This window comes from Cheilinus undulatus, linkage group 17 (genome assembly GCF_018320785.1).
Source record: "Cheilinus undulatus linkage group 17, ASM1832078v1, whole genome shotgun sequence".
NCBI classification, from domain to species: domain Eukaryota; kingdom Metazoa; phylum Chordata; class Actinopteri; order Labriformes; family Labridae; genus Cheilinus; species Cheilinus undulatus.
The window spans coordinates 44,173,954-44,201,754 of record NC_054881.1 but is presented as its reverse complement, the minus strand read 5'-3'; the positions used below and the strand labels follow the sequence as shown (position 1 = coordinate 44,201,754).

Genomic DNA, 27,801 nt, shown 5'->3' with positions numbered 1-27,801 from the left:
TTAGGATCCGTTCTTTCTGCAGGCCGAGCGTTCAGGTGACCCGGGATCATCATGGAGCTGGTCCACCTGAACCTGAAGACTCTGCTGCTCACCATGATGATGTTCAAATGGGGTGAGCATGATGAAAACTCTGTGTTCTGACTGTTTCTTTGTCCTGGAGGGAAACTGTGCCTGTAAATCCCCAGAAAATCTCTCTGCCGGTTGTTTTAGAGTTTAAAGTTTAATCCTGTTTCTGTGAAGCAACAGGTTGCAGAGAAAGATTTAGTGCAGCGACAGTAATACTCCCAGGAGCCGTTTTCTCTCACGGATACTTACTGTAATTAAAAAACCTCACAACTTCAGCTCAGTAACCTAGCCCCCTTAGTCGGGGGGGTTGGTCTTTTTGAGGCTCTAAAGAGAAATATATCCATGCAATCAGAAGTGAGGAGGATGCTTGGGAGCACAAAGTTGTAGAGCTCAGTGAATGTGAGGAAACAGGACCTGCTGGTCTCCTCTCATGTTTTAGATTACAGGATACTCCTCCAACCCAGCGATGCCCTTTCTAAGTCAACCATGTAGACTGCTGGCAGCTGGAGCCAGGGCGTCATCAGGTTCCTGAAGGAACCTTCCTTCACTGGTGTTGTGTTTATTTTGATTAGGGTTAGGGTAACTTCACTCATGGTGCAAAAATCTCTGAGCACTAAAGCAACACTAATGTGTTCAAGAGTCTGAACAGTGATGAACGCAGAAGAGAAAATCACTTCATTAGAGAACGATGGTGAAAAATATCCACTGAGAACTGTTCAAATGTGTTCACACAAAAAAGCTAAAATACCTGTTTTAATTGATTTATTTCTATTTATTCTAACAAGCTTTGACTGTTTGGTCTTACAGATATTTTCTTATTGATCAGTCCCAGTGAAAGGATTATTGATCAGGATCTCAGCTGCAGGGCTGGTGCTTCATCTGGAACGTTCTTTGGCTGTTTTATAACCTCATGATTTTTTAGATTTATGAGTTAAAATGGAAACATTCTCAGTTTGTTTCTTTGATTCTCTTAACTTTTTTATTTTTTTAGAGTGGGCCCCACTGTAGAGATTCTCCTGACTCCAATCAGACATTTGGATTTATTGATCTATTTTTCACCAGTTTATATTTCCAGTCTGTCACAGGGGTGTACCGTTCTCTCATGAAGACATCTGGGGGCTTTTTGAGGGGCCAGGGGTCCATGGGACTTTTTTGGATGATTAAAATCTGTTTGATGCGCTTTTGTTCACTCTTGGTTCCTTATTTTCACCCAAACTACACGTGAAAGTACTTCGACCTGGTATTTGGTTAGGAGGGCTGATGGTACACGGTCTATGTATCTATAGAGGTTACTCCAGGTCAAAAGGAGACGCTGTCAGACCCTGCAGTCTGATAAAGCTCTGCTTTTTTGAACAGAGGAATAAATATGTTCAAACATCTGAGCAGAGATGACCCAGGACATCGTCCCACCTCATCATGCTGTTTTTGGAAGCTGCTCTGTGATTGGACAGTTACTGCTGGAAGGCGTTGCTAGTATTGAACTTGATCATTTCATGTTTCTACTCTCCCATTGTGTGAGATTTGACACATGACTGGCTCTGCAGTCATGCAGACTCACAGAACAAACAGAGCAGAGCAGCTCATTCATGAGCGTCTGATAACCGGGTCACTGAGCGCGCTCAGCATTCATGTTCTAAAGTTTGATATCGCCACGGTGAAGGGACCATGGACGTTTGTCGTTGAAGTCATGTGATCAGTTAAAAAAACATCAGAAGTGTAGGTCGGTTCATCTTTAAGGAATGGATGGGTACATTTCTCTATGATATGGTTGAGGATGCTCTGAGGGCTGTGATTGGCTGTTAGGAGGTGTTCCTCATTTACCCAGCTGTACTCCATCAGTACGGAGCTGTTTGTCTCTGAGAGCCCATGTCTGTAAGATCAGATATACTTCAGTGATGTCTTTGCTGCTGGCTTGGTGTTACGGTTTGAAATGTGACCGTGCTAACTGAGGACTTCTGGAGTCTGTGGTCGTTAATATAAATAAGGTTGGATTTACGCCCCTCTCTTTACGGTGTTTATGACTTTATGAGAGGACGTCCTCTGAAAGCTTTGAGCTCAGATTCATGACGTCATGAGATCTTTTTTTAGGAACCAAAACTTAGACCAGATGCTGAAAACCCAAAGTTTCCTGGTGAATTATGCTGTAAGTTTACATTAAATATATCTGATTAATCAATGACAGTCGGGGGCTTTAAATGTTAATGAGCTGTCTGCCAACTCTTAGGCTAAAATGGAGGGAAATAGCCCCCAACATCCCCGGCTTCACAAACCCTCAACCATCTGCCTTTATAGATGATGTCATCCTCTACCTTCATCCTCTATGGTCCTCATCTATGAATCAGGAAGTCTGAATCCCTCCTGGAGTGATGAGGGAGTTTTATTTTAGCAAACTTCTACACAGAGACAGGAGGAGACCAGAACGGACCAATCAGATTCAGCCTCGGCTCCAGGCTCCTCCTGACACTGGTGTAATTTTCAGACTGTTAATCAATTACCTGATCAGGTCAGACACAGATTATGACAGATTACACTGATATCATATCTTCACATGTGTGTCCTGGTGATGCTCTGATTGTCTTAGCTGATGACTCACCTGTTCACCTGGCTGGAGGTCTCACACACCTTTAACCCCTGAGTCTCTGGTTTTTGGGTTCTTTCTGAATCTCTGACCATCGTGGTGAAAAAGGAGCTGAGATTAAGCTTTGACCTACTGGTCTATACTGGTCCAAACCAGCTGGAATGGAACCAGCTGATGGTCCAGCCCAGGTGAGCTGCAGGTAATCAGTGAGAGAGTTCAGCAGTGGGTACGTGGTCTGTGAGAGTCCTCTGGAGCAGCTCAGAGTAGAGCTGGTTCCAGCATCAGACCTCCTGGTCACCTCCGTGTGGAGGTCTTCAGGCGCATCTATAGAGACCCGGGGCAGACCCAGGACTCACTGGAGGATTACATCTACATCTAGTCTTGTAATACCTCAGGTTCTCCTGAAGCTGAAGCTTCACAGGAGAGAGGGACGTCTGATGTCTGTTTATCTATAAATTTACCCATGATGCCTCCTGGAGCACCTCTACAGATAGACGGCTGATAGAAACTACCTGTAGCCATGAGGAGATGATCATTGTGTCTGGTTTTATGCATTCAGGAGTTTGGAATAATGGAGTAAAGACGATTAGACTGCTGATGGATCAATGACCCGTTAGCTAGTTCTCCAACAACCTGAGTGAAAGGACAGAGTCAGCATTCATCTGACGCCATGTTTGATTCTCTGACACTCATTCAGATCCTCGTTTTCATTGGTCGAATCCATCAGTGACAGAGCAGTACTGATGATTGGTTTATGAGCCGTCAGAGTCTCAGTGGAGAAGAAGAAGAAGAATGGTGGACGGAGACGGAGCGGGGTGACAGAGGTGACACACGCTCTAGATGAAGCTCTAATCTGGCCAGGTACTCTGCCATGAGGACAGAGATTAGACCGGGCCAAAGAGGCCAGAGGGATTACAACCAGAAGCAACGCAGAGGACAGGGCGGGAAACCGACCTGCTCAGGTGAACTGGGGGGAGGGAAAGTCGGATGAAGAGCAGGAGAGGCTGAGAAAGAGGAGAAGGTTCAGAGAAGGATCAAGGCAGAAGGACAGACTGAGAGCAGTGAAAGAGACGGGATCTAAATATACAAAACCGCCTAATCCTGTTGGGGCACATCAGTAAAACTGTTTGAATTTAAGATGTGGACCAAAAGAGATCCTTGAGTCCTGATTTAAACCCTGTTAGTTGATCTGAAACTGTAAAATTGATGATGATGATGATGATGATGATGGCACACCCTCACCCTCTGGATCTATTCCTGAGAAAGAGGACACGATCATGAGAGAACTCATGGTGAAGTGGTGCCAGATGGCTTCAGGATCACATGATGATAGCCCAAAGGCTAAAACAACAGGTTACCCCCAAATTCCACATACTCTGTCTGTGCTCTGGTCCCAACACACCCTCCAGTCAGTCTCTACAAAAGCACACGCCACCAGCTCTGCTGGCTCTAGATACCCGCCGGGTCTATTTCCTGCTGCCATGCGTGTAGAGATCGACCCGACCGGGAAGGAGAACACAGAACACAGAGCGTCTTTAAAATCCGACCCAGTGCACAGACTCCTGAGTGTAAATCTCATCGTTATATCAACGTCTCATCAGGTCATCAGTCAGTCAGAGGGTCAGAGGGGACACACTGAGGAGGAGGAGCTAACCTGGGAGGAAAACCTCAGGATTGGTCTGACAGCATCTTTGGTTCTCCTGATGTTCTCAGGTAGAAGAAACAAGAACAGGGTCAGGACAGCGTTAACTTTGAATGCTCTTTTTCATTTTAGTCTAAATATAAAAATGCTCTTTAGTTTTAGTCTCTTTGTTAATCTGGTCCTCATTCACCAGTGCCAAACCTGAATCTCTGCTTCAACAGCTGAGAGGATGAAAAGCTGCAGATTTACCCAAACTGGAGGAATATCAGGGATTTTAAATGTCTGACGAAAACTTGATTATATTTTAGTCTCATTTATGAAAACTTAACAGACTTTAATTCAGAGTTTTAGTCATCAAAGATGATGAGCGTGGTATACTCTGTGATTCTGGGCCATCCCAGACTAAAGAGGACCAGTCCTGGTGCTATCTTTAGTCATGGTTCTAAAACTGGGGTCTGTTGTCTCACTGTGAGGCAGACCAACAGATGGTCGTTGTCATGGCGACCAAAGATGGCTTGGGATCAGTGATTTAGGATGACCATCTCACAGAGTGATTGCCACTATGACCATAGACGACACACTGATCAATAGGAACTCACGTAACAATAACCACGACACTGAGGTAACAAACAAACAAGTTAGCATTGGTAAGCATTAGAGGATGATTTAAGCGGGTCCAGAGTCCAGAGGTTAAAGGAAAGGACCAACAGAGGAACCATGGGGACCAACAGAAGAACCATAAGGACCAACAGAGGAACCATGGGGACCAACAGAAGAACCATAAGGACCAACAGAGGAACCATGGGGACCAACAGAAGAACCACAAGGACCAACAGAGGAACCATAAGGACCAACAGAGGAACCATGGGGACCAACAGAAGAACCACAAGGACCAACAGAGGAACCATGGGGACCAACAGAAGAACCACAAGGACCAACAGAGGAACCATAAGGACCAACAGAGGAACCATGGGGACCAACAGCGAACCGTGGGGACCAACAGAGGAACCATAAGGACAGACAGAGGAACCATGAGGACCAACAGAGGAACCAGGAGGACCAACAGAGGAACAGTGAGGACCAAAAGAGGAACCATGAGGACCAACAGAGAAACCATGGGGACCAACAGAGGAACTATAAAGACCAACAGAGGAACTATGAGGACCAACAGAGGAACAGTGAGGAGCAACTGAGGAACCATGAGGACCAACAGAGGAACCATGAGGACCAACAGAGGAACCACGAGGACCAACAGAGGAACCACAAGGACCAACAGGGGAACCATGAGGACCAACAGAGGAACCATGGGGACCAACAGCGAACCGTGGGGACCAACAGAGGAACCATAAGGACAGACAGAGGAACCATGAGGACCAACAGAGGAACCAGGAGGACCAACAGAGGAACAGTGAGGACCAACAGAGGAACCATGAGGACCAACTAAGGAACCATGGGGACCAACAGAGGAACAGGAAAAGACCAACAGAGGAACCATGAGGACCAAATGAGGAAGTATAAGGACCAACAGAGGAACCATGACGACCAACTGAGGAACCATGAGGACCAACAGAGGAACAGTGAAGACCAACAGAGGAACCATGACGACCAACTGAGGAACCATGAGGACCAACAGAGGAACCATGAGGACCAACAGAGGAACAGTGAGGACCAACAGAGGAACAGTAAGGACCAACAGAGGAACCATGATGACCAACAGAGGAACCAGGAGGACCAACAGAGGAACCATGAGGACCAACAGAGGAACCATGAGGACCAACAGAGGAACCATGAGGACCAACAGCGAACCGTGGGGACCAACAGAGGAACCATAAGGACAGACAGAGGAATCATGAGGACCAACAGAGGAACAGCGAGGACCAACAGAGGAACAGCGAGGACCAACAGAGGAACAGTGAGGACCAACAGAGGAACAGTAACGACCAACAGAGTAGCCACGAAGACCAACAGAGGAACCACGAAGACCAACAGAGGAACCTTGAGGACCAACAGAGGAACCATGAGGACCAACTGAGGTACCATTAGGACCAACTGAAGAACAATGGGGACCAACAGAGGAACAATAAGGACCAAGAGAGGAACCATGAGGACCAACAGAAGAACCATGAGGATAGACAGAGGAACCATGAGGACCAACAGAGGAACCAGGAGGACCAACAGAGGAACTATAAGGTACCAACAAAGGCACCATGAGGACCAACAGAGGAACCATGAGGACCAACAGAGGAACCATGGGTACCGACAGCGATCCGTGAGGACCAACAGAGGAACCATAAATACCAAGAGAGGAACCATTAGGACCAGCTAAAGAACCATGAGGACCAACAGAGGAACAGTGAGGACCAAAAGAGGAACCATGAGGACCAACAGAGAAACCATGGGGACCAACAAAGGAACTATAAAGACCAACAAAGGAACTATGAGGACCAACAGAGGAACCATTAGGACCAACAGAGGAACAGTGAGGACCAACAGAGGAACAGTGAGGAGCAACTGAGGAACCATGAGGACCAACACAGGAACAGTGAGGACCAACAGAGGAACCATGAGGACCAACAGAGGAACCACAAGGACCAACAGGGGAACCATGAGGACCAACAGAGGAACCATGGGGACCAACAGCGAACCGTGGGGACCAACAGAGGAACCATAAGGACAACAGAGGAACCATGAGGACCAACAGAGGAACCAGGAGGACCAACAGAGGAACAGTGAGGACCAACAGAGGAACCATGAGGACCAAATGAGGAAGTATAAGGACCAACAGAGGAACCATGACGACCAACTGAGGAACCATGAGGACCAACAGAGGAACAGTGAAGACCAACAGAGGAACCATGACGACCAACTGAGGAACCATGAGGACCAACAGAGGAGCCATGACGACCAACACAGGAACAGTGAGGACCAACAGAGGAACCATGAGGACCAACAGAGGAACCATGGGGACCAACAGAGGAACTATAAAGACCAACAGAGAAACAGTGAGGACCAACAGAGGAACCATAAGTACCAATAGAGGAACCATTAGGACCAACAGAGGAACCATGAGGACCAACAGAGGAACCATGAGGACCAACAGAGGAACCGTGAGGACCAACAGAGGAACCATGAGGACCAACAGAGGAACCATAAGGACCAACAGAGGAACAGTAAGGACCAACAGAGGAGCCACGAAGACCAACAGAGGAACAGTGAGGACCAACAGAGGAACAGTGAGGACCAACAGAGGAACCACAAGGACCAACAGGGGAACCATGAGGACCAACAGAGGAACCAGGAGGACCATCAGAGGAACAGTGAGGACCAACAGAGGAACCATGAGGACCAACTAAGGAACCATGGGGACCAACAGAGGAACAGGAAAAGACCAACAGAGGAACCATGAGGACCAAATGAGGAAGTATAAGGACCAACAGAGGAACCATGACGACCAACTGAGGAACCATGAGGACCAACAGAGGAACCATGACGACCAAAAGAGGAACAGTGAGGACCAACAGAGGAACAGTGAAGACCAACACAGGAACAGTGAGGACCAACAGAGGAACCATGAGGACCAACAGAGGAACCATGGGGACCAACAGAGGAACTATAAAGACCAACAGAGGAACAGTGAGGACCAACAGAGGAACCATAAGTACCAATAGAGGAACCATTAGGACCAACAGAGGAACCATGAGGACCAACAGAGGAACCATGAGGACCAACAGAGGAACCATGGGGACCAACAGAGGAACCATAAGGACCAACAGAGGAACCATGAGGACCAACAGAGGAACCATGGGGACCAACAGAGGAACCGTGAGGACCAACAGAGGAACCATGAGGACCAACAGAGGAACCATGAGGACCAACAGAGGAACCATGACGACCAACAGAGGAACCATAAGGACCAACAGAGGAACAGTAAGGACCAACAGAGGAGCCACGAAGACCAACAGAGGAACAGTGAGGACCAACAGAGGAACAGTAAGGACCAACAGAGGAGCCACGAAGACCAACAGAGGAACAGTGAGGACCAACAGAGGAACAGTGAGGACCAACAGAGGAACCATGAGGACCAACAGAGGAACCATGAGGACCAACAGAGGAACCATAAGGACCAACAGAGGAACAGTAAGGACCAACAGAGGAGCCACGAAGACCAACAGAGGAACCATGAGGACCAACAGAGGAACAGTGAGGACCAACAGAGGAACAGTGAGGACCAACAGAGGAACCATGAAGACCAACAGAGGAACCAGGAGGACCAACATGAGCTGATAATAGAAGCTGGTGTTGAGAGAATATTCTCAGGATATTTTGTTTAAATAATTGTTTATGGAGTTTTAAGTGTTTTAGAGGAGCTTACTATTCTGCCCTTTATCAAACACACCTCTGCCCTGATTTTGTTTACACTTTAAACAAACACGTGAACTCAGACTCTTTCATTAGCTCTGATTGGACGGCGTCCCCGTTTGACTCCATGTTTGACACAACAACCCTGGACTTAAGTTTCTTACCAACCAAGCAAAGGGATCACCACCTCGCCCAATTAACACGCTGATCCTGTTTACATGCAGCAGAACCTGGTCTGAACCGTCCACAGCTCACCTGTCCCCAGGTGGCAAACGGCGTCCTGCTGACCGTTATAATCTGAGCACTTCAGTCACGTTTAGTGTCTGCAGGCTGGAGGTGAGAAAACACGTCAGTCAGAATCAGGAGCGACAGTCGCCTTCTGTTTGAGGGTGCAGGAGGGACAGCAGGTGAACTTTCCTTTCCTGGAAGGCTGGGATGCTTTCTACTAAACTCTAAAACTTTCCCGCCTTTTCTACTCTGATGGTCACGGTGTCATGGCATGGTCCAGCTGAAGCCTTCACTTTAAAGTGACGTCAGCTAAGAAATATCCTCACTGAAGCTCGTGCTGGCAGCTGAAGAGTGTCGTGGTTGTAGCTCACAGACACCGTCTAGAGGCCAGGAAGATGCTGAAGCTCGACTAACTCCTCCTCTCCTCGTTCATCTCAAACTCCATCACTCTCCTGAATGTGCAGAGAACTCTGAGCTCTCATTGGTCAGCATCGCTGAGGGGAGGAGAGCTCCTGGAGTTTATACCTCTCCTCCAGTGGAGGAGGGTGTTAGAGCATGAAGAAGCATCGTAAATACGCAAACATGTTAAATCCAGACATCTGATTGTCACTCTAACTGATGTGTTTAACATTTATAATGAGAAATCAATAAAAAAACAGTAAAGAGTGGATTTATAAATGGCATCAGTGCCTACATTTAAATCAGGATTTTAGCAGCTACAGGACCGAAGTCCATCTTCATATTTTAAATACTTGACTGCAGTGATATCAAATATTTGTCATACCATCATTCCTCACGTCTGTACAGAAAAGAGTGTCACATGACAAAGGTCACATGACGTCTGCAGGAGAGATAAGACAACAATACAGGTTCGGCTACGTCTCTACAGGGTCAGCTACATCTCTACAGGTTCGGCTACGTCTCTACAGGGTCAGCTACATCTCGAAAGGGTCAGCTACATCTCTACAAGGTCAGCTACATCTCGAAAGGGTCCGCTACATCTTTACAGGGTGAGCTACGTCTCTACAGGGTCAGTGTCGTCTCTACAGGGTCAACTACATCTCTACAGGGTGAGCTACGTCTCTACAGGGTAAGAGACCTCTCTAAAGGGTCAGCTACATCTCTACAGGTCAGCTCCATCTCTACAGGGTGGGCTACCTCTCTACGGGGTCAGCTACATCTCTACAGGTTCGGCTACGTCTCTACAGGGTCAGCTACATCTCTACAGGGTCAGTGTCATCTCTACAGGGTCAACTACATCTCTACAGGGTGAGCTATGTCTCTACAGGGTGAGAGACCTCTCTACAGGGTCAGCTACGTCTCTACAGGGTCGGCTAAATCTCTACAGGGTCAGCTACATCTCTTCAGGGTGAGCTACGTCTTTACAGGGTCATCTACATCTCTACATGGTTAGCTTCTTTTCTATGGGGTGAGCTACGTCTCTACAGGGTCAACTACATCTCCACAGGGTTAGCTACGTCTCTACAGGTTCGGCTATGTCTCAACAGGGTCAGCTACATCTCTTAAGGGTAGGCTACATCTCTAAAGGTTGAGTTACGTCTCTACAGGGTGAGCTACGTCTCATCAAGGTGAGCAACACCTCTACCGGGTGGGCTACCTCTCTACAGGGTCAGCTATGTCTCTACAGGGTCAGCTACATCTCTACAGGGTTAGTGTCGTCTCTACAGGGTCAACTACATCTCTACAGGGTGAGCTATGTCTCTATAGGGTGAGAGACCTCTCTACAGGGTCAGCTACGTCTCTACAGGTTCTGCTACATCTCAACAGGGTCGGCTACATCTCTACAGGGTCAGCTACGTCTCTACAGGGTCAGCTACATCTCTACAGGTTCGGCTACGTCTCTACAGGGTCAGCTACGTCTCGAAAGGGTCAGCTACATCTCTACAAGGTCAGCTACATCTCTACAGGGTCAGCTACATCTCTACAGGGTGAGCTATGTCTCTACAGGGTAAGAGACCTCTCTAAAGGGTCAGCTACATCTCTACAGGTCAGCTCCATCTCTACAGGGTGGGCTACCCCCTACAGGGTCAGTGTCGTCTCTACAGGGTCAACTACATCTCTACAGGGTGAGAGACCTCTCTACAGGGTCAGCTACGACTCTACAGGGTTGGCTACATCTCTACAGGGTCAGCTACATCTCTTCAGGGTGAGCTACGTCTTTACAGGGTCATCTACATCTCTACATGGTTAGCTTCTTTTCTATGGGGTGAGCTACATCTCTACAAGGTCAACTACATCTCCACAGGGTTAGCTACATCTCTACAGGTTCGGCTATGTCGCAACAGGGTCAGCTACATCTCTTAAGGGTAGGCTACATCTCTAAAGGTTGAGTTACGTCTCTAAAGGGTGAGCTACGTCTCATCAAGGTGAGCAACACCTCTACAGGGTGGGCTACCTCTCTACAGGGTCAGCTACATCTCTACAGGTTCAGCTACGTCTCTACAGGGTCAGCTACATCTCTACAGGGTTAGTGTCGTCTCTACAGGGTCAACTACATCTCTACAGGGTGAGCTACGTCTCTACAGGGTCGGCTACGTCTCTACAGGGTGAGCTACGTCTCTACAGGGTCAGCTACATCTCTACAGGGTTAGTGTCATCTCTACAGGGTCAACTACATCTCTACAGGGTGAGCTATGTCTCTACAGGGTGAGAGACCTCTCTACAGGGTCAGCTACATCTCTACAGGGTCAGCTACATCTCTACAGGGTCAGCTTCATCTCTACAGGGTGGGCTACATCTCCACAGGGTGAGCTGCCTCTCTACAGGGTCATCTATGTCTTTACATGGTTAGCTTCTTCTCTTCAGGGTCAGCTACATCTCTACAGTGTGAGCTACATCTCTACAGGGTGAGCTACATCTCTACAGGGTCATCTACGTCTCTACAGGGTGAGCTACATCTCTACAGGGTGAGCTACATCTCTTTAGGTCAGCTATGTCTTTACAGGGTGAGCTATGTCTCTACAGGGTGAGCTACGTCTCTACAGGGTCAGCTACGTCTCTACACGGTCAGCTACGTCTCTACAGGGTCAGCTACGTCTCTACAGGGTGAGCTACGCCTCTACAGGGTCAGCTACGTCTCTACAGGGTCAGCTACGTCTCTACATGGTGAGCTATGTCTCTACAGGGTGAGCTACGTCTCTTCAGGGTCAGCTACGTCTCTACAGGGTGAGCTACGTCTCTACAGGGTGAGCTACGTCTCTACAGGGTGAGCTACGTCTCTACAGGGTCAGCTATGTCTCTACATGGTGAGCTACGTCTCGAAAGGGTGAGCAACGTCTCTACAGGGTCAGCTACGTCTCTACAGGGTGAGCTACGTCTCTACAGGGTGAGCTACGTCTCTACAGGGTGAGCTACGTCTCTACAGGGTCGGCTACGTCTCTACAGGGTGAGCTACGTCTCTACAGGGTCAGCTACGTCTCTACAGGGTGAGCTACGTCTCTACAGGGTCAGCTACGTCTCTACAGGGTGAGCTACGTCTCTACAGGGTCAGCTACGTCTCTACAGGGTGAGCTACATCTCTACAGGGTGAGCTATGTCTCTACAGGGTCAGCTACGTCTCTACAGGGTGAGCTACGTCTCTACAGGGTGAGCTACGTCTCTACAGGGTCAGCTACGTCTCTACAGGGTGAGCTACATCTCTACAGGGTGAGCTATGTCTCTACAGGGTCAGCTACGTCTCTACAGGGTGAGCTACGTCTCTACAGGGTCAGCTACGTCTCTACACGGTCAGCTACGTCTCTACAGGGTCAGCTATGTCTACAGGGTGAGCTACGCCTCTACAGGGTCAGCTACGTCTCTACAGGGTCAGCTACGTCTCTACATGGTGAGCTATGTCTCTACAGGGTGAGCTACGTCTCTTCAGGGTCAGCTACGTCTCTACAGGGTGAGCTACGTCTCTACAGGGTCAGCTACGTCTCTACAGGGTGAGCTACGTCTCTACAGGGTCAGCTACGTCTCTACATGGTGAGCTACGTCTCTACAGGGTGAGCAACGTCTCTACAGGGTCAGCTACGTCTCTACAGGGTGAGCTACGTCTCTACAGGGTGAGCTACGTCTCTACAGGGTGAGCTACGTCTCTACAGGGTCAGCTACGTCTCTACAGGGTGAGCTACGTCTCTACAGGGTCAGCTACGTCTCTACAGGGTGAGCTACGTCTCTACAGGGTGAGCTGTTTCAGATATTTCATGTTTCTATCATTAGATATAATAAGGTTTGATTGACCCTCCCCCTCTCTCTCTGTCTCTCGTCCCTCTCTTTCTAAGGTTCCTCACTAACCCCCCATAACTCCCTTCACTGTGAATAATTTCCACCTCAGTGGTGGTTTAGAAGCAGAGCTCTGATCAAAGTTTGTGTGTGTGTGTGTGTGTGTGTGTGTGTGTGGGGTGATGGTGGGGTAGACTGGCCTAATAACAGGAATGTGGAGCGTTTCCACACTGACTCCATCGTATCGGCTGGCGAGGGGGGGGCAGCATGAGTCTTGTCACTTTAAACCCCCCCCCACCCCCCTTCAAATTAACGTGTTTATTTCTACTATGGAACGACAAACAGACCCCCCCCCCCAACCAATGGGGTCATTCATGGAGGAGAGGACACAGTTTGGTCATTATTTTCTCTGTAAACAAGCTAACAATGTTATGATGTGATAAACGGACAAACCCAGCCTCCATGACCAGAGGAACAGGACGCTTCAAACAGCGCCCCCTAGAGATGTGTTCAGATTGTAGAAAGTTAAAAGTCCTAACAGGAAGTGGCCCCATCAGATTAAATGACAGTATCTTTTTCTTTAAAATAGTTGTTTCACTGCTCAATAACATTCAACATGGAGGAAAGAGTCTCTTTCATTTCCACAGAGCGCCGTGATCGTCTGCTTTCAGCACGGTGTAACCCCGCCCTCAGGCCACGGGTTCATACACCAGCCTTTGGCTAACAAGAAGCCAGTTAGCCGTCAGAATCAACAGACGCTCTTACAGTGAAGGACGTGTCCACAGCTTCCCACAACCCTGATCCTACATTCCTGTCTTTCCTTACATCTCCTGTCTGGTCTGACCCCTGACCTGACATCAACGACCTGCATCCTGACCCTGACCAATAGGAGAGAATTGGCTCCCTGAACGGCTACATCACCCCTAAACCTGTCTTTGTTGCTTCTTTAACCGGAGCGATGTTATAAATCTGTGTGTAGGCGACATTGGGCAGATGCTGTGACGTGTGTGAGGGTTTAATACTGTGTGTGTGAGTGAGGGTTTAACACTCTTCATCAGTGCCAGGAAGGAGTGTGAGCAGATTAGCGCTCATGTCAGGAGGAATGAGTGTAACACGTCAAGATGCAGGCTCACACTCTGGGAGGTTTCATCCTCTTGTTTGTTGCTGCTGAATGGAGGCGTTTTAAAAATGTCCCTGCTGCACACCGTAGGCCACGAGGCTGACCTGGCATGAACTACTCCCCGGTCCCAGTCAGATTCGAGCCACCTGCAGGTCTAGATTCAGGACTGGAGGAATAATTAGTGAGGCAGGCTGGAACTGGGGCAACGCAGCCCTGATATGTGGGTCAGACTGGACCAGATTCCATGACTGCTGCTTGGTTTGTTCCTGGTTAGAGAATGATCAGACTAATCAGCAGGAGAAAGAGGTGGTAGCTACAGGCGTGGTTAAGTTAAAGGGACTGGCGAAGATGAAGAGATTAGACTGCGGGAGCCAGAGAACGAACCTCTGACCCTCTGATACCTCTGTGGTGTAGGCGGCCTAGGGGAGAGAAAGGAGGTTTAGAAAGAACGTGCAGCTTTCTATCCATTAATACCCACTAGAAGAAGTCCAACCAAAGTCGGATTGTTCACTGCCATCATAGGTGATGGTCTTGGGTTTGGACCAGTCCAGTAAACAGGTGCTATCTCCACATAGGTCTGCATTAAGATGGTGTTTGATATCAAGTATAAACCCAGCAGCTCTGGTCTCATGCTTTATTTCATCTACATGTCTTTGGTCTTGCAGGGATCCTGTGTAACGCCACGTCGGACCGCTGTCTGTCCTCTCCCTGTCAGAACGGAGCTTCCTGCGTGGACAACATGGACGACTACGCCTGTATCTGTCCCAGCGTGGGGGTTAGATTCATGGGTAAAAACTGTGACGAACTGTACGACGCCTGCTCCTTCGCTCCGTGTGAGAACTGCACCAGCGTCCCAGGAACCTCGGAGTACCACTGCACGTGCCCGGAGGGCCTAAGCGGTGATAACTGCACTGAGGAGATCAATGAGTGTGAGAGTAACCCGTGTTTTTATCCTCGCTATTTATGTGTTGACCGTCTCAACGGGTACTTCTGCAGATGTCCTGAAGGTTACGGCGGTCGGGACTGCAGGACACACGTGACGGACTGTATCGATGAACCGTGCAGGAACAATGGGACGTGTGTGCTCCGGCCGGAGGGCTTCGAGTGTCACTGCGCTCCGGGGTTCGAGGGGGAAACGTGCGAGGAGGACGTTGACGAGTGTTCGTCAGAGCCGTGTCAGAACGGAGCCATCTGTGTGGACGGCGTGGCGGAGTTTCACTGCTTTTGCGTGCCCGGGTTTCAGGGTTACAACTGTGAGATCGACATCAACGAGTGTGCATCACGACCATGTGAGAACAACGCCACCTGCATCAACGAGAAGGACCACTACGAGTGTGAGTGTCTGCTGGGGTTCACAGGTACGTATGAATGTTGTACCCTAACCAATCAAAGAAAGAAACCCCTAACGTAGTGCTTAAGTATACCGGCTTTTTAAGATCAGAGATAATAACCTCTTTAAGGTTTCATCTACCAATAACACTGAGCATCCCTTCATACAGTTTGATTATACTAATGCTGGTTTAAAAACCTCAAATGAAACAGACCTGATGATCTCTGCATCACTCCTCAGAACCGTCACTGCAGCTTCCTGCACGTGTCTGTAGATGATTCCATGAGTCATCATTAATCACGTCCCCCTCACAGAAACAAACACTCTCCTCCATGTCTCTTCTGTTAGTCTCTCAGTGTTTGGTTTGTCCCTGATAACCAGAGCACGAGGAGTATTTTAAGAGCTCTGAGAGATGCTGTCTTATCTTCAGCTCAGATAACAGCAGCAGAAAACATTCTCCTCCTTCTTTTCTTACACTTCTGTCTGTGTCTGTAGCTCTGTCATCCTCATCAGCTCTGTCTCTGTCACTAAAAACCACACTCAGATAAACTACGACTGATCACACCTGAACAGTAACCATCACGTCCTCCTACAGGTGTTAACTGTGAACTGGAGATCGACGAGTGCGAGTCCGACCCGTGTCAAAACGGGGCAACCTGCCACGACCTGATAGGCATGTACTCCTGCGAGTGTCTGCCAGGTTTTGATGGCGTCGACTGCGAGGTGGATGTTGACGAGTGTGCCAGTGATCCGTGTCAGAATGGAGCTGTGTGCCATGACCTGGTCAACAGGTGGGTTAGGAGGAGATGTAACGTAAACGCATGGATGCACGAAGATGTCTGATGGGTAAAAACAAATCTGAAATCAGAGTCACAGCAGTCTGTGGGCTCAAGCCCTCTAAGGCTGGATCACATTAGAGACCTACGATCCAAGTTCACCCCAAGGCCACGGTACTGCACCAACGCATGCATACTGTACTCATGCATTCATATTCATGCAGTCATACTGTACATATGTATCCATACTGTACTCATGCATTCATATTCATGCAGTCATACTGTACTCATGCACTCATATTCATGCAGTCATATTGTATTCATGCACTTATATTCATGCAGTCATATTGTATTCATGCACTCATATTCATGCAGTCATACTGTACTCATGCACTCATATTCATGCACTCATATTCATGCAGTCATACTGTACTCATGCACTCATATTCATGCAGTCATACTGTATTCATGCACTCATATTCATGCAGTCATACTGTATTCATGCACTCATATTCATGCAGTCATATTGTATTCATGCACTCATATTCATGCAGTCATACTATACTCATGCACTCATATTCATGCAGTCATACTGTACTCATGCACTCATATTCATGCAGTCATACTGTACTCATGCACTCATATTCATGCAGTCATATTGTATTCATGCACTCATATTCATGCAGTCATATTGTATTCATGCACTCATATTCATGCACTCATATTCATGCACTCATATTCATGCACTCATATTCATGCACTCATATTCATGCAGTCATACTGTACTCATGCACTCATATTCATGCACTCATATTCATGCACTCATATTCATGCACTCATATTCATGCAGTCACATTCATGCACTCATATTCATGCACTCACATTCATGCACTCCTATTCATGCAGTCACATTCATGCATGTATGTGTATTGTCTATGTGCAGTGGTTGACTGAATTTCTATATTGTTGTTTACTTGCTGCTCTATGTGCCTTCAATTGCCCCCTGGGGACAAATAAAGTTTTTTTGAATTTGAATTTGAATTTGAAAATTCATATTCATGCAGTCATACTGTATTCATGCACTCATATTCATGCAGTCATACTGTACTCATGCACTCATATTCATGCACTCATATTCATGCAGTCATACTGTATTCATGCACTTATATTCATGCAGTCATATTGTATTCATGCACTCATATTCATGCAGTCATATTGTATTCATGCACTCATATTCATGCACTCATATTCATGCACTCATATTCATGCACTCATATTCATGCACTCATATTCATGCAGTCATACTGTACTCATGCACTCATATTCATGCACTCATATTCATGCACTCATATTCATGCACTCATATTCATGCAGTCACATTCATGCACTCATATTCATGCACTCACATTCATGCACTCCTATTCATGCAGTCACATTCATGCATGTATGTGTATTGTCTATGTGCAGTGGTTGACTGAATTTCTATATTGTTGTTTACTTGCTGCTCTATGTGCCTTCAATTGCCCCCTGGGGACAAATAAAGTTTTTTTGAATTTGAATTTGAATTTGAAAATTCATATTCATGCAGTCATACTGTATTCATGCACTCATATTCATGCAGTCATACTGTACTCATGCACTCATATTCATGCACTCATATTCATGCAGTCATACTGTATTCATGCACTTATATTCATGCAGTCATATTGTATTCATGCACTCATATTCATGCAGTCATACTGTACTCATGCACTCATATTCATGCACTCATATTCATGCAGTCATACTGTATTCATGCATTCATATTCATGCAGTCATATTGTATTCATGCACTCATATTCATGCAGTCATACTGTACTCATGCACTCATATTCATGCAGTCATATTGTATTCATGCACTCATATTCATGCAGTCATATTGTATTCATGCACTCATATTCATGCAGTCATACTGTACTCATGCACTCATATTCATGCAGTCATATTGTATTCATGCACTCATATTCATGCAGTCATATTGTATTCATGCACTCATATTCATGCAGTCATATTTTATTCATGCACTCATATTCATGCAGTCATACTGTACTCATGCACTCATATTCATGCAGTCATACTGTACTCATGCACTCATATTCATGCACTCATATTCATGCAGTCATACTGTATTCATGCATTCATATTCATGCAGTCATATTGTATTCATGCACTCATATTCATGCAGTCATATTGTATTCATGCATTCATATTCATGCAGTCATATTGTATTCATGCACTCATATTCATGCAGTCATACTGTACTCATGCACTCATATTCATGCACTCATATTCATGCAGTCATACTGTACTCATGCACTCATATTCATGCACTCATATTCATGCACTCATATTCATGCACTCATATTCATGCAGTCATACTGTACTCATGCACTCATATTCATGCACTCATATTCATGCACTCACATTCATGCACTCATATTCATGCAGTCATATTGTACTCATGCACTCATATTCATGCACTCATATTCATGCACTCATATTCATGCATTCATATTCATGCAGTCATATTGTACTCATGCACTCATATTCATGCAGTCATATTGTATTCATGCACTCATATTCATGCAGTCATACTGTATTCATGCACTCATATTCATGCAGTCATACTGTATTCATGCATTCATATTCATGCAGACATACTGTATTCATGCATTCATATTCATGCAGTCATATTGTATTCATGCACTCATATTCATGCAGTCATATTGTATTCATACATTCATATTCATGCAGTCATATTGTATTCATGCACTCATATTCATGCAGTCATACTGTAATCATGCACTCATATTCATGCACTCATATTCATGCACTCATATTCATGCATTCATATTCATGCAGTCATATTGTATTCATGCACTCATATTCATGCAGTCATACTGTATTCATGCATTCATATTCATGCAGTCATACTGTATTCATGCATTCATATTCATGCAGTCATATTGTATTCATGCACTCATATTCATGCAGTCATATTGTATTCATGCATTCATATTCATGCAGTCATATTGTATTCATGCACTCATAGTCATGCACTCATATTCATGCACTCATAGTCATGCACTCATATTCATGCAGTCATATTGTATTCATGCACTCATATTCATGCACTCATATTCATGCACTCATATTCATGCACTCATATTCATGCACTCATATTCATGCATTCATATTCATGCAGTCATATTGTATTCATGCACTCATATTCATGCAGTCATACTGTATTCATGCATTCATATTCATGCAGTCATACTGTATTCATGCATTCATATTCATGCAGTCATATTGTATTCATGCACTCATATTCATGCAGTCATATTGTATTCATGCATTCATATTCATGCAGTCATATTGTATTCATGCACTCATAGTCATGCACTCATATTCATGCACTCATAGTCATGCACTCATATTCATGCAGTCATATTGTATTCATGCACTCATATTCATGCACTCATATTCATGCACTCATATTCATGCACTCATATTCATGCAGTCATACTGTACTCATGCACTCATATTCATGCACTCATATTCATGCACTCATATTCATGCACTCACATTCATGCACTCATATTCATGCACTCATATTCATGCAGTCATACTGTACTCATGCACTCATATTCATGCAGTCATACTGTACTCATGCACTCATATTCATGCACTCATATTCATGCAGTCATACTGTATTCATGCATTCATATTCATGCAGTCATATTGTATTCATGCACTCATATTCATGCACTCATATTCATGCACTCATATTCATGCAGTCATACTGTACTCATGCACTCATATTCATGCACTCATATTCATGCACTCATATTCATGCACTCACATTCATGCACTCATATTCATGCACTCATATTCATGCACTCACATTCATGCACTCACATTCATGCACTCATATTCATGCAGTCACATTCATGCATGTATGTGTATTGTCTATGTGCAGTGGTTGACTGAATTTCTATATTGTTGTTTACTTGCTGCTCTATGTGCGTTCAATTGCCCCCTGGGGACAAATAAAGTTTTTTTGAATTTGAATTTGAATTTGAAAATTCATATTCATGCAGTCATACTGTAGTCATGCATTCACATTCATGCATTCACACTGTACATATGTAGCCATACTGTACTCATGCTTGTAAAAATGCTGTAGTCATAAGTTAGCTAGCCGCTCTTTAGGGTCAGAGGTAACCATGGTAACCATGGTGATGACTGGACTCAGACTGGGCTGGTGTCTTACATCACTCTGCTACATTAACAGTAGCATTGGGCTGACCTAGCATGTGCTGTACATGAGACATGTTTTTAAACTGGTGCTGCTAAAATCCATCCTATGGCAGAAACTTTACTGGTGATGGTTTGGACAGCTGTTTACTAATCATTAGTACTAATTACTAACGGCACTAATCAAAGTTAAGATGCTTGTACCACGACAGTCCAATATTCCCACATTTGGGACATTTGGTTGCAGAGCTCCAGGTTTAAACTGTGAGCCTGCTGGCTCTTTTATGTGTTTGTGCCAAAGGGGCTCAAAGTCCCATAATCCATCTCTTCTATTAAAACCATCCCAGGAATGTCTTTGTTTGGCTGCGAGTGCCCACACAGAGCTCAGCAGAACCAGCATCTGACTCAGGGACAGAATAAAGGAGCTTATAACCAAGGGCCGAAGGCTGCAGTTCTTCTAGTCTCCACTAGAGGCTGTCTCCTGCTGAGTTGATCCCCATAGAGCTACATGTTAACATGACTTAACAGCAGAAGTGAATCTTGGTTTACCTTCATCTCCAGGATAAATATCTCGGGGTTAAAGGTCACAATCACAATCTATTCTGTGGCTTTAACATGTTTTACTAACTTCTGTTGAAGTGAACTTTGTAAACAGCTAGGTTCTCATGTCAAAATAAAAGTCCTTTGGCCTCAAACCTCTCTGAGCTCTCACCGTCTTCACTGGAAATCTTTTGTTTCAGTTATGAATGTGACTGCAGCGATACAGGATTTGAGGGGGATCACTGTGAGACCGACATCCCTGAGTGTGCCTCGGACCCCTGTCAGCACGGGGCCACGTGTGTGGAGGGAATCAACGGGTACGCCTGCCTCTGCTGGCCAGGTAAGGAACTGCAGCCTGAATATGTCCTGTACACAGGACAAATGTTCACAATTATTTACATTTCCTCCTGAACCGGTGAGCATGGATCTGAAACGATGGACTGGTCTCTTCTCTGGAGAAGAAGCTGACGTTTTTATGAGCATCAAAAGTTTCAGCCCGTGTTTTTCCTCCAGGTTACAAGGGGCCGAACTGTGAAGTAGATATCGACGAGTGCGCCGACCACCCCTGTGAGAATGATGGCGAGTGTTTCGAACGCTCAGATCCGTCTCACTGGGAACTCGACTGGGAGCTGAGCTTTGCTGACGCCGCAGGGTACATCTGTCAGTGTCAGCCGGGCTTCGCAGGTCAGAGCGACTAGAATCGACGCGGGTCTGGGTCATGTTTGAAACTTTTGGAGGTTTTTAACGCGTTTGTTGTTGCAGGAGAGAACTGCTCAGTCAACATCAACGAGTGTGAGTCTGAACCGTGTCAGAACGGAGCGACCTGTGAGGATCAGATCAACGGGTTCATCTGCACATGCTCAGAAGGGTTTCTAGGTGAGGCTTTGAACCAGTAGGCGGAGTCATTATGGAGATGTTTGTATGGGTCAGACTCACCTGTTAACCCTCTCTCTCTCTCCAGGTGACCTGTGCGAGGTGAACATCGACGAGTGCGAGAGTCAGCCGTGTCAGAATGGCGGCTGGTGTGAAGATGGTCGAGCATCTTACACGTGTCACTGCCCAGAGGGGGAGCCGGATGAGCTCCCGTGGGGTGGCGATCACTGTGAGGTCAGGCTGCACGGCTGCATCGACCATGAGTGTCAGAATGGCGCCACCTGTCTGCCTCGGCTGGAGGACGGCGAGCACGTCCACACCTGCCTGTGTCCTCATGGTTACTATGACGACCTATGCTCCACCAGAACGACCTTCTCCTTCTCCTCGCCGGGTTTCATCCACATCAGCCTGGAGCTGGAGGAGCGCCGCCGTAGGGAGGTGGAGCACCAGCGTCACCGTGGTCACGGTGTCCAGCTGCGCTTCAGGACCACCCTCCCTGACATGCTGCTGGTCTTCAGAGGAGACGAGGACACTCACCTGCTGATGGAGATCGTGGGCGGAGTCCTGCACGCCAAGGCGTCATCAGAGGACACTGACCTGGACGTGTCGTTCCCTGGGCGAGTCAGCGACAGCGTCTGGAGGGATGTCCACGTGTTTGTGGACCACGAGGGTCTGACTCTGGTACTGAAGGGTCCTGGCTGTGACAGGGACGGCTGCAGGGTCTCAGACGGGGGCACTGATGATCCGCCCTTCACGCCCACAGAGGCCTTCACACAGGTGTATGTGGGTGGAGCTCCAGACGAGCTGTTGGCGCTCTCCGTGAGTGCCACAGGTTTCATCGGCTGTATGGAGGACCTGATGATCGACTCCAAGGCCATCCTCCCTCAGAGTCTTCCCGAGGACCAGGGACACGAGCTAGGCTGCTCCAAGACTGAGTGGTGCGACCCGGACCCCTGCAGCGGACACGGACTCTGTGTGGACCTGTGGACCAGTTACTACTGCGACTGCTACAGACCGTTCCACGACCACAGCTGCTCCCAAGGTGAGGAACGCCACGCCTGACAGGTTTGACAGATGAGCGGTCTGAGATGCCCAGATTCTCTGTCTGATGTCAGACATGTGACCAGTTTGGAGGAAACGCCATGGTTACGTCTCGGCTGGTGATTAGTTTGCACAATTCAGAGTTAATTCTACGTAATATACCTTTAAATAGAAATAAGATGGACCCAATATGAGTCTCTCTAAATGCTGCAGCTGTTTTCTTGTGATTAATCTGAACCTTTGACCTTTGACCCCTCCCTCTTCCAGAGTTTCCGTCATGGACGTACAGCCATGAGGACTCTCTGAGCTTTAGCTCCTACGACGTGATGAAGAGTCACGGCGGCAGCTTCAATGTCTCCTTCTTCCTGAGGACGCTGAAGACGGAGGGGCTCCTGTTCCAGCTGAGGAAGCCATCAGAGGACGGCCCGGAGGTCTACTTCACCATCTACCTGGGGATGGGCCGGGTCCTGGTCAGCTCACTCCCTAACAGCTCCCCCCTGACGGCGCCTGTGTTCGTGAGCAGTGGCGAGAAGATGCTGCTGCAGGTGGAGGTCAGACATGGCGAGGTCATCTTTGAGCACGCCGGCCTCAGGTACGGCGTCGGGGAGATCCCTGAGGTAGAGGTGAATGAAGGGGACCAGGTCTATGTAGGGGGACTACCTGCAGACCTGGACTCAGGGACCTGGGGGGGCTACTATAAAGGCTGTCTGCAGGATCTACGGCTGGACTCGGTTCACCTGGACGTGGACGCCTGGAACAGCTCCGAGGACGAGGAGGTTTATTTACCGGGCGATGCTGAGAGCGTGGAGGCGGGATGTGTCAGTGATGACACCTGTAAGGTGAGCTGCTGGTCTTTACCTGGACCTGGTCTACCCTCTGGTACCATTCAGAGATGTAACTCTGAGGACACTCAGGACAGATGTTTCATTTATATCAGGCTATTTCCACCAACATCTGACCAAACCATCACATATTTACATATTTGGGATTTTAACCCTTGAAACGCCAGTCTGATGTGTCAAACACAGGGATAGAGAGGCCTATCATTAATCCAGCAGCTTTAAAAAACAAGCCAACCTCTCTGTGAGGGAGGAAATCTTCCTTTCAGACACTCCTGGTACCTTCTCATCTCCTCTCTCCTTGTTCCTTCATCTCCGCACAAACAACAGAGGAAAATAGAGCCGGGCAGCTTTGAGCTGCTTTGCTGTCAAGAAACAACAACAGGAATCAACATAATCAAGTTTTTTTTGCCACTTTATGCTTCCTAGCCTGAGTTAAAATGCTCCAGGTGTGACCATGGTTAAAATGAGCCTCATCATGAGGAAGTATTTGGTGGTAGAGGGTTATTAAACATGTCTTTAATATGTGGTCTGAGCTCTCTGAGGTTTCAGTATTTGGGCGACAGCTCCAACCACTGCAGCTCCGTGCAGTCCTGCAGAGAAGGTCCTTCTGATAAAGAGGTCTTAATCCAGATTAATGCCAGGCCCATGATACCAGACCAAAGGTGTAAATCTTAACAGTCCTGCAGGTCTGCTCTCTGTTCCTCTGCAGAGCTCAGCGATGATGTGAACCCCTGCAGGATTATCTCTCTGCAGAGATAACGCTTATTATACAACAGCTAGTTCCCACCGAGCAATCTGATTGGACAAGAGGCATTCCATTAGAGGTCTGACATGCCAAGGACCCCTGCAGCCGTAGCCTCTGGTGGGACCCTGTCCAGCATAACTTACATTCCCTTAAACACTAGGGCATCTCCACAGCTGCAGAGCATTTGCTCTGGTCTGGATCCTGGACCAGTTTGGTCTGTGTTCACACATGCACATTTACAAACAGACAGAAACATGTGTGATGCACGAGGAAACTGCTCTTTGATTGGTTTGGATTTCCTGCTGTTTATAAATATACATGTGAGACGTAACTTTGATGTTTCTGCCTCAGATATTTACAAATGAAATAAAAAAATCAGAGTCCCAAATATGTCTAAAATAAATAAATGGCATGAGGAGCAAACTTGATGTCTTGACTAAACGTCGTTTCATGTGTCTGTAGGCGGAGCCTTGTCTCCACGGAGGAGAGTGCATCATCACCTTCAACGACTTTAAATGCTCCTGTCTGGAGGAATACCGAGGAAAGATCTGTGAGACCAGAGTGTGGTGTGTCAGCGACCCGTGTGTGAACGGAGGAGTCTGTGTCGACCTGCCCGACGGATATGAGTGTGAGGAGATTAAGAGGGAAACTATCTGATGTGATTTTAAGTGTGCATCGAATCAAACAGAATTTTTCTCTTTCAGAGACCTCTGGTCAAGTTTTAAAAAAACGATTTGTTTTTTAGGTTGTTGAATTCAGAGCTAAATGATCTAAAGTTTGTAAAGGAAGACCTGTAGGAGCTGGAATACATCAGAACTGAAAGCATGTCTGCTGTATGTCCTCAGGTGTCTACAACGCCACGTTTGAGAACAACCCGGTCCACTACAGCGCCGCTGGCTCTCTCTCTGACCCCGTCTCTGACGTCTACCTGGAGCTGAGGACTCGCTCGGAGAACGCCGTCCTGCTGAGGGCGTCCTCGGGCTCGGACCTCCTCCTGGTGGGTCTGCTGGACTCGTCAGTCCAGGTGGAGATCCACATGGGGAACAGCGTTGAGGCGCTGACCTTCACTGGCGTGCGGCGGGTGGCTGATGGGAACTGGCATCGTGTGAACATCTCGCGGGCGGAGCGTGGGCGTAAAGTGTCTCCATGGGTCATCACCGTGGATGGGATCACCGACGTCAGCAGCCTACCGCAGAGAACAGGAAGTCTGCGGTTCCTGAATGAGAAGGGCGCTTCGGTGGCAGTGGCTGAGAGCTTCACTGGGTGTCTGGGTGCAGTCAGAGTGGGCGGAGTCTACCTGCCGTTTGTGGACGACTATAAACCCCCTCAGAAGTCTCAATTCCACCTCCAGGGTAAACCGGAGATCGCTCTAGGCTGTAGCAGCGCCCCCGTATGTGCGTCTGACCCGTGTCTAAACGGCGGCATCTGTGAGGACATGTTTAACATGTTTAGGTGTGCGTGCGACCTCGGCTGGGGCGGAGACACGTGCGAGACGGACGTGGACGAGTGTGCGTCCCAGCCCTGTGTCCATGGCCGCTGTAAGGACTACCTGGCCGGGTTCGAGTGCCGCTGTCACCCCGGGTATGTTGGGACGCTGTGCGATGAAGACGTGAACGAGTGCGAGCATCACAGCTGTGAACACGGAGGAACGTGTGAGGACGGTGTCAACAGCTACACGTGTGTCTGCCCCCCCGACTACAGAGGCCCACGCTGCCAGTCAGTGACCACTCAGACACGGGTATGCTTTATCTGGCCTGTGATTGGTTCATAAGTAACCTCTGATCTCTGACCACCAGGTGGAGCTATCCTCCCATCCAGTGTGACGTAGACGTCCAGTGTGCCAACGACGGGATCTGCACCGACGGGCTGTGGGGCGCCAACTGCACCTGTATGCCTGGGTTCACCGGCACCAGGTGAGCTCACATTTAGAGCGTTTAGACTTCTAGGGGAAGTAGTTTCAACCCAGACCAGGACCAGCTAAGGTCTGGATGTCCCTGGTTAATCCCTGGTTAAGGTACCGTCTGTAGAGTACTAGGTAGGTCTGGGTACTGAACCTGTGTCTGAGTCCAGATCTGAATCCACAGCCCCGCCTCCTCCATCATTCTACGCCTTCATGCAGCACTAACTGTGCTCACACAGGCCCTGGCAGCCATGAGGTCATGCCCCATATTCTGGAGCTGCTGCCCTCCATGTGGGCAGCCTGGACCTTTGGCTGTTTCCCAACATGCCGTTCTCTCTCCCTCTTGGCTGCCCTCCTCCATCTTTGTTCCTTTCACCAAAGTAAAGATGCACACTGCTGGAATTCTGCACATTTTCATCTAGCTGACACTGAGCAGTAAAGAATCCCAGGGTGCTCTGTCCTGATTTCTGACGTTTCATATTTTAGTCGTACATGATCCAGAAAGAACCACCAACAGAAGCATCTTTAGTCACCATGGCAACAGCAGGAACACCTGTCTGACATGCCGATGGGGGGTTATGACAGTAGAAGTTTCAGTCATGGCCACCTGTATAACAGCCATGCATCATAAAGTCTCTCAGTGTGAGCTGATGTTACATCACTACTGTGACAGAGTCGGAATCCCAGTGTAGAGGTCAGATCCTTCAAGCAGGACCTCTATCGTCATGGTAACTGTAGTCTTAAAGAGTCTGCTTGAACCACAGCTGGTTTCTGTACTTCAGGTGTGAGCTGGAGATCAATGAGTGCGAGTCAAACCCGTGCAGAAATGGAGGATCTTGTCTGGATCGATTCAACATGTTCGTCTGCGAGTGTCCGCCCGGATACATCGGCCCGATCTGTGACACCAACGTACGTTTACCTCTTTCTTCTTCTTTGGTGTCTAACATTTGAACTCATGATTGTTAACTGAAGATGTTTACTTATGTCTCTAATGATTCTCCTCCTCTGTGCATGTGCAGAAACAGGCCCACTATCAGGGCGTCCCATGGCTGGTGGTGGCCATCCCCCTCCTCTGCTGCTGCGTGCTCATCCTCATCATCGGCCTCACCTTCATGGTTCTAACGGCCAGGAAGAAGCGCCAGTCTGAGGGCGTGTACAGCCCCAGCGCTCAGGAGCTGGCGGGGGCTCGGCTGGAGATGGACAGCATGCTGAAAGTGCCGCCGGAGGAGAGACTCATCTAA

At 47.6% G+C, this 27,801-nt stretch overlaps 1 protein-coding gene across 1 annotated transcript; it reads left to right on the top strand.

The window, feature by feature from the left end:
- The first annotated feature begins 4 nt into the window (after positions 1-4).
- Positions 5-27,801, top strand: crb2a (crumbs cell polarity complex component 2a). The gene is made up of 13 exons (XM_041811605.1): positions 5-112; positions 14,883-15,575; positions 16,143-16,338; positions 21,360-21,499; positions 21,673-21,843; positions 21,922-22,035; positions 22,121-23,074; positions 23,341-23,912; positions 25,123-25,288; positions 25,506-26,376; positions 26,457-26,573; positions 27,343-27,469; positions 27,580-27,801. The coding sequence occupies exons 1-13, from the start codon at positions 52-54 to the stop codon at positions 27,799-27,801; spliced, it is 4,404 nt and encodes a 1,467-aa protein (XP_041667539.1). The 5' UTR covers positions 5-51.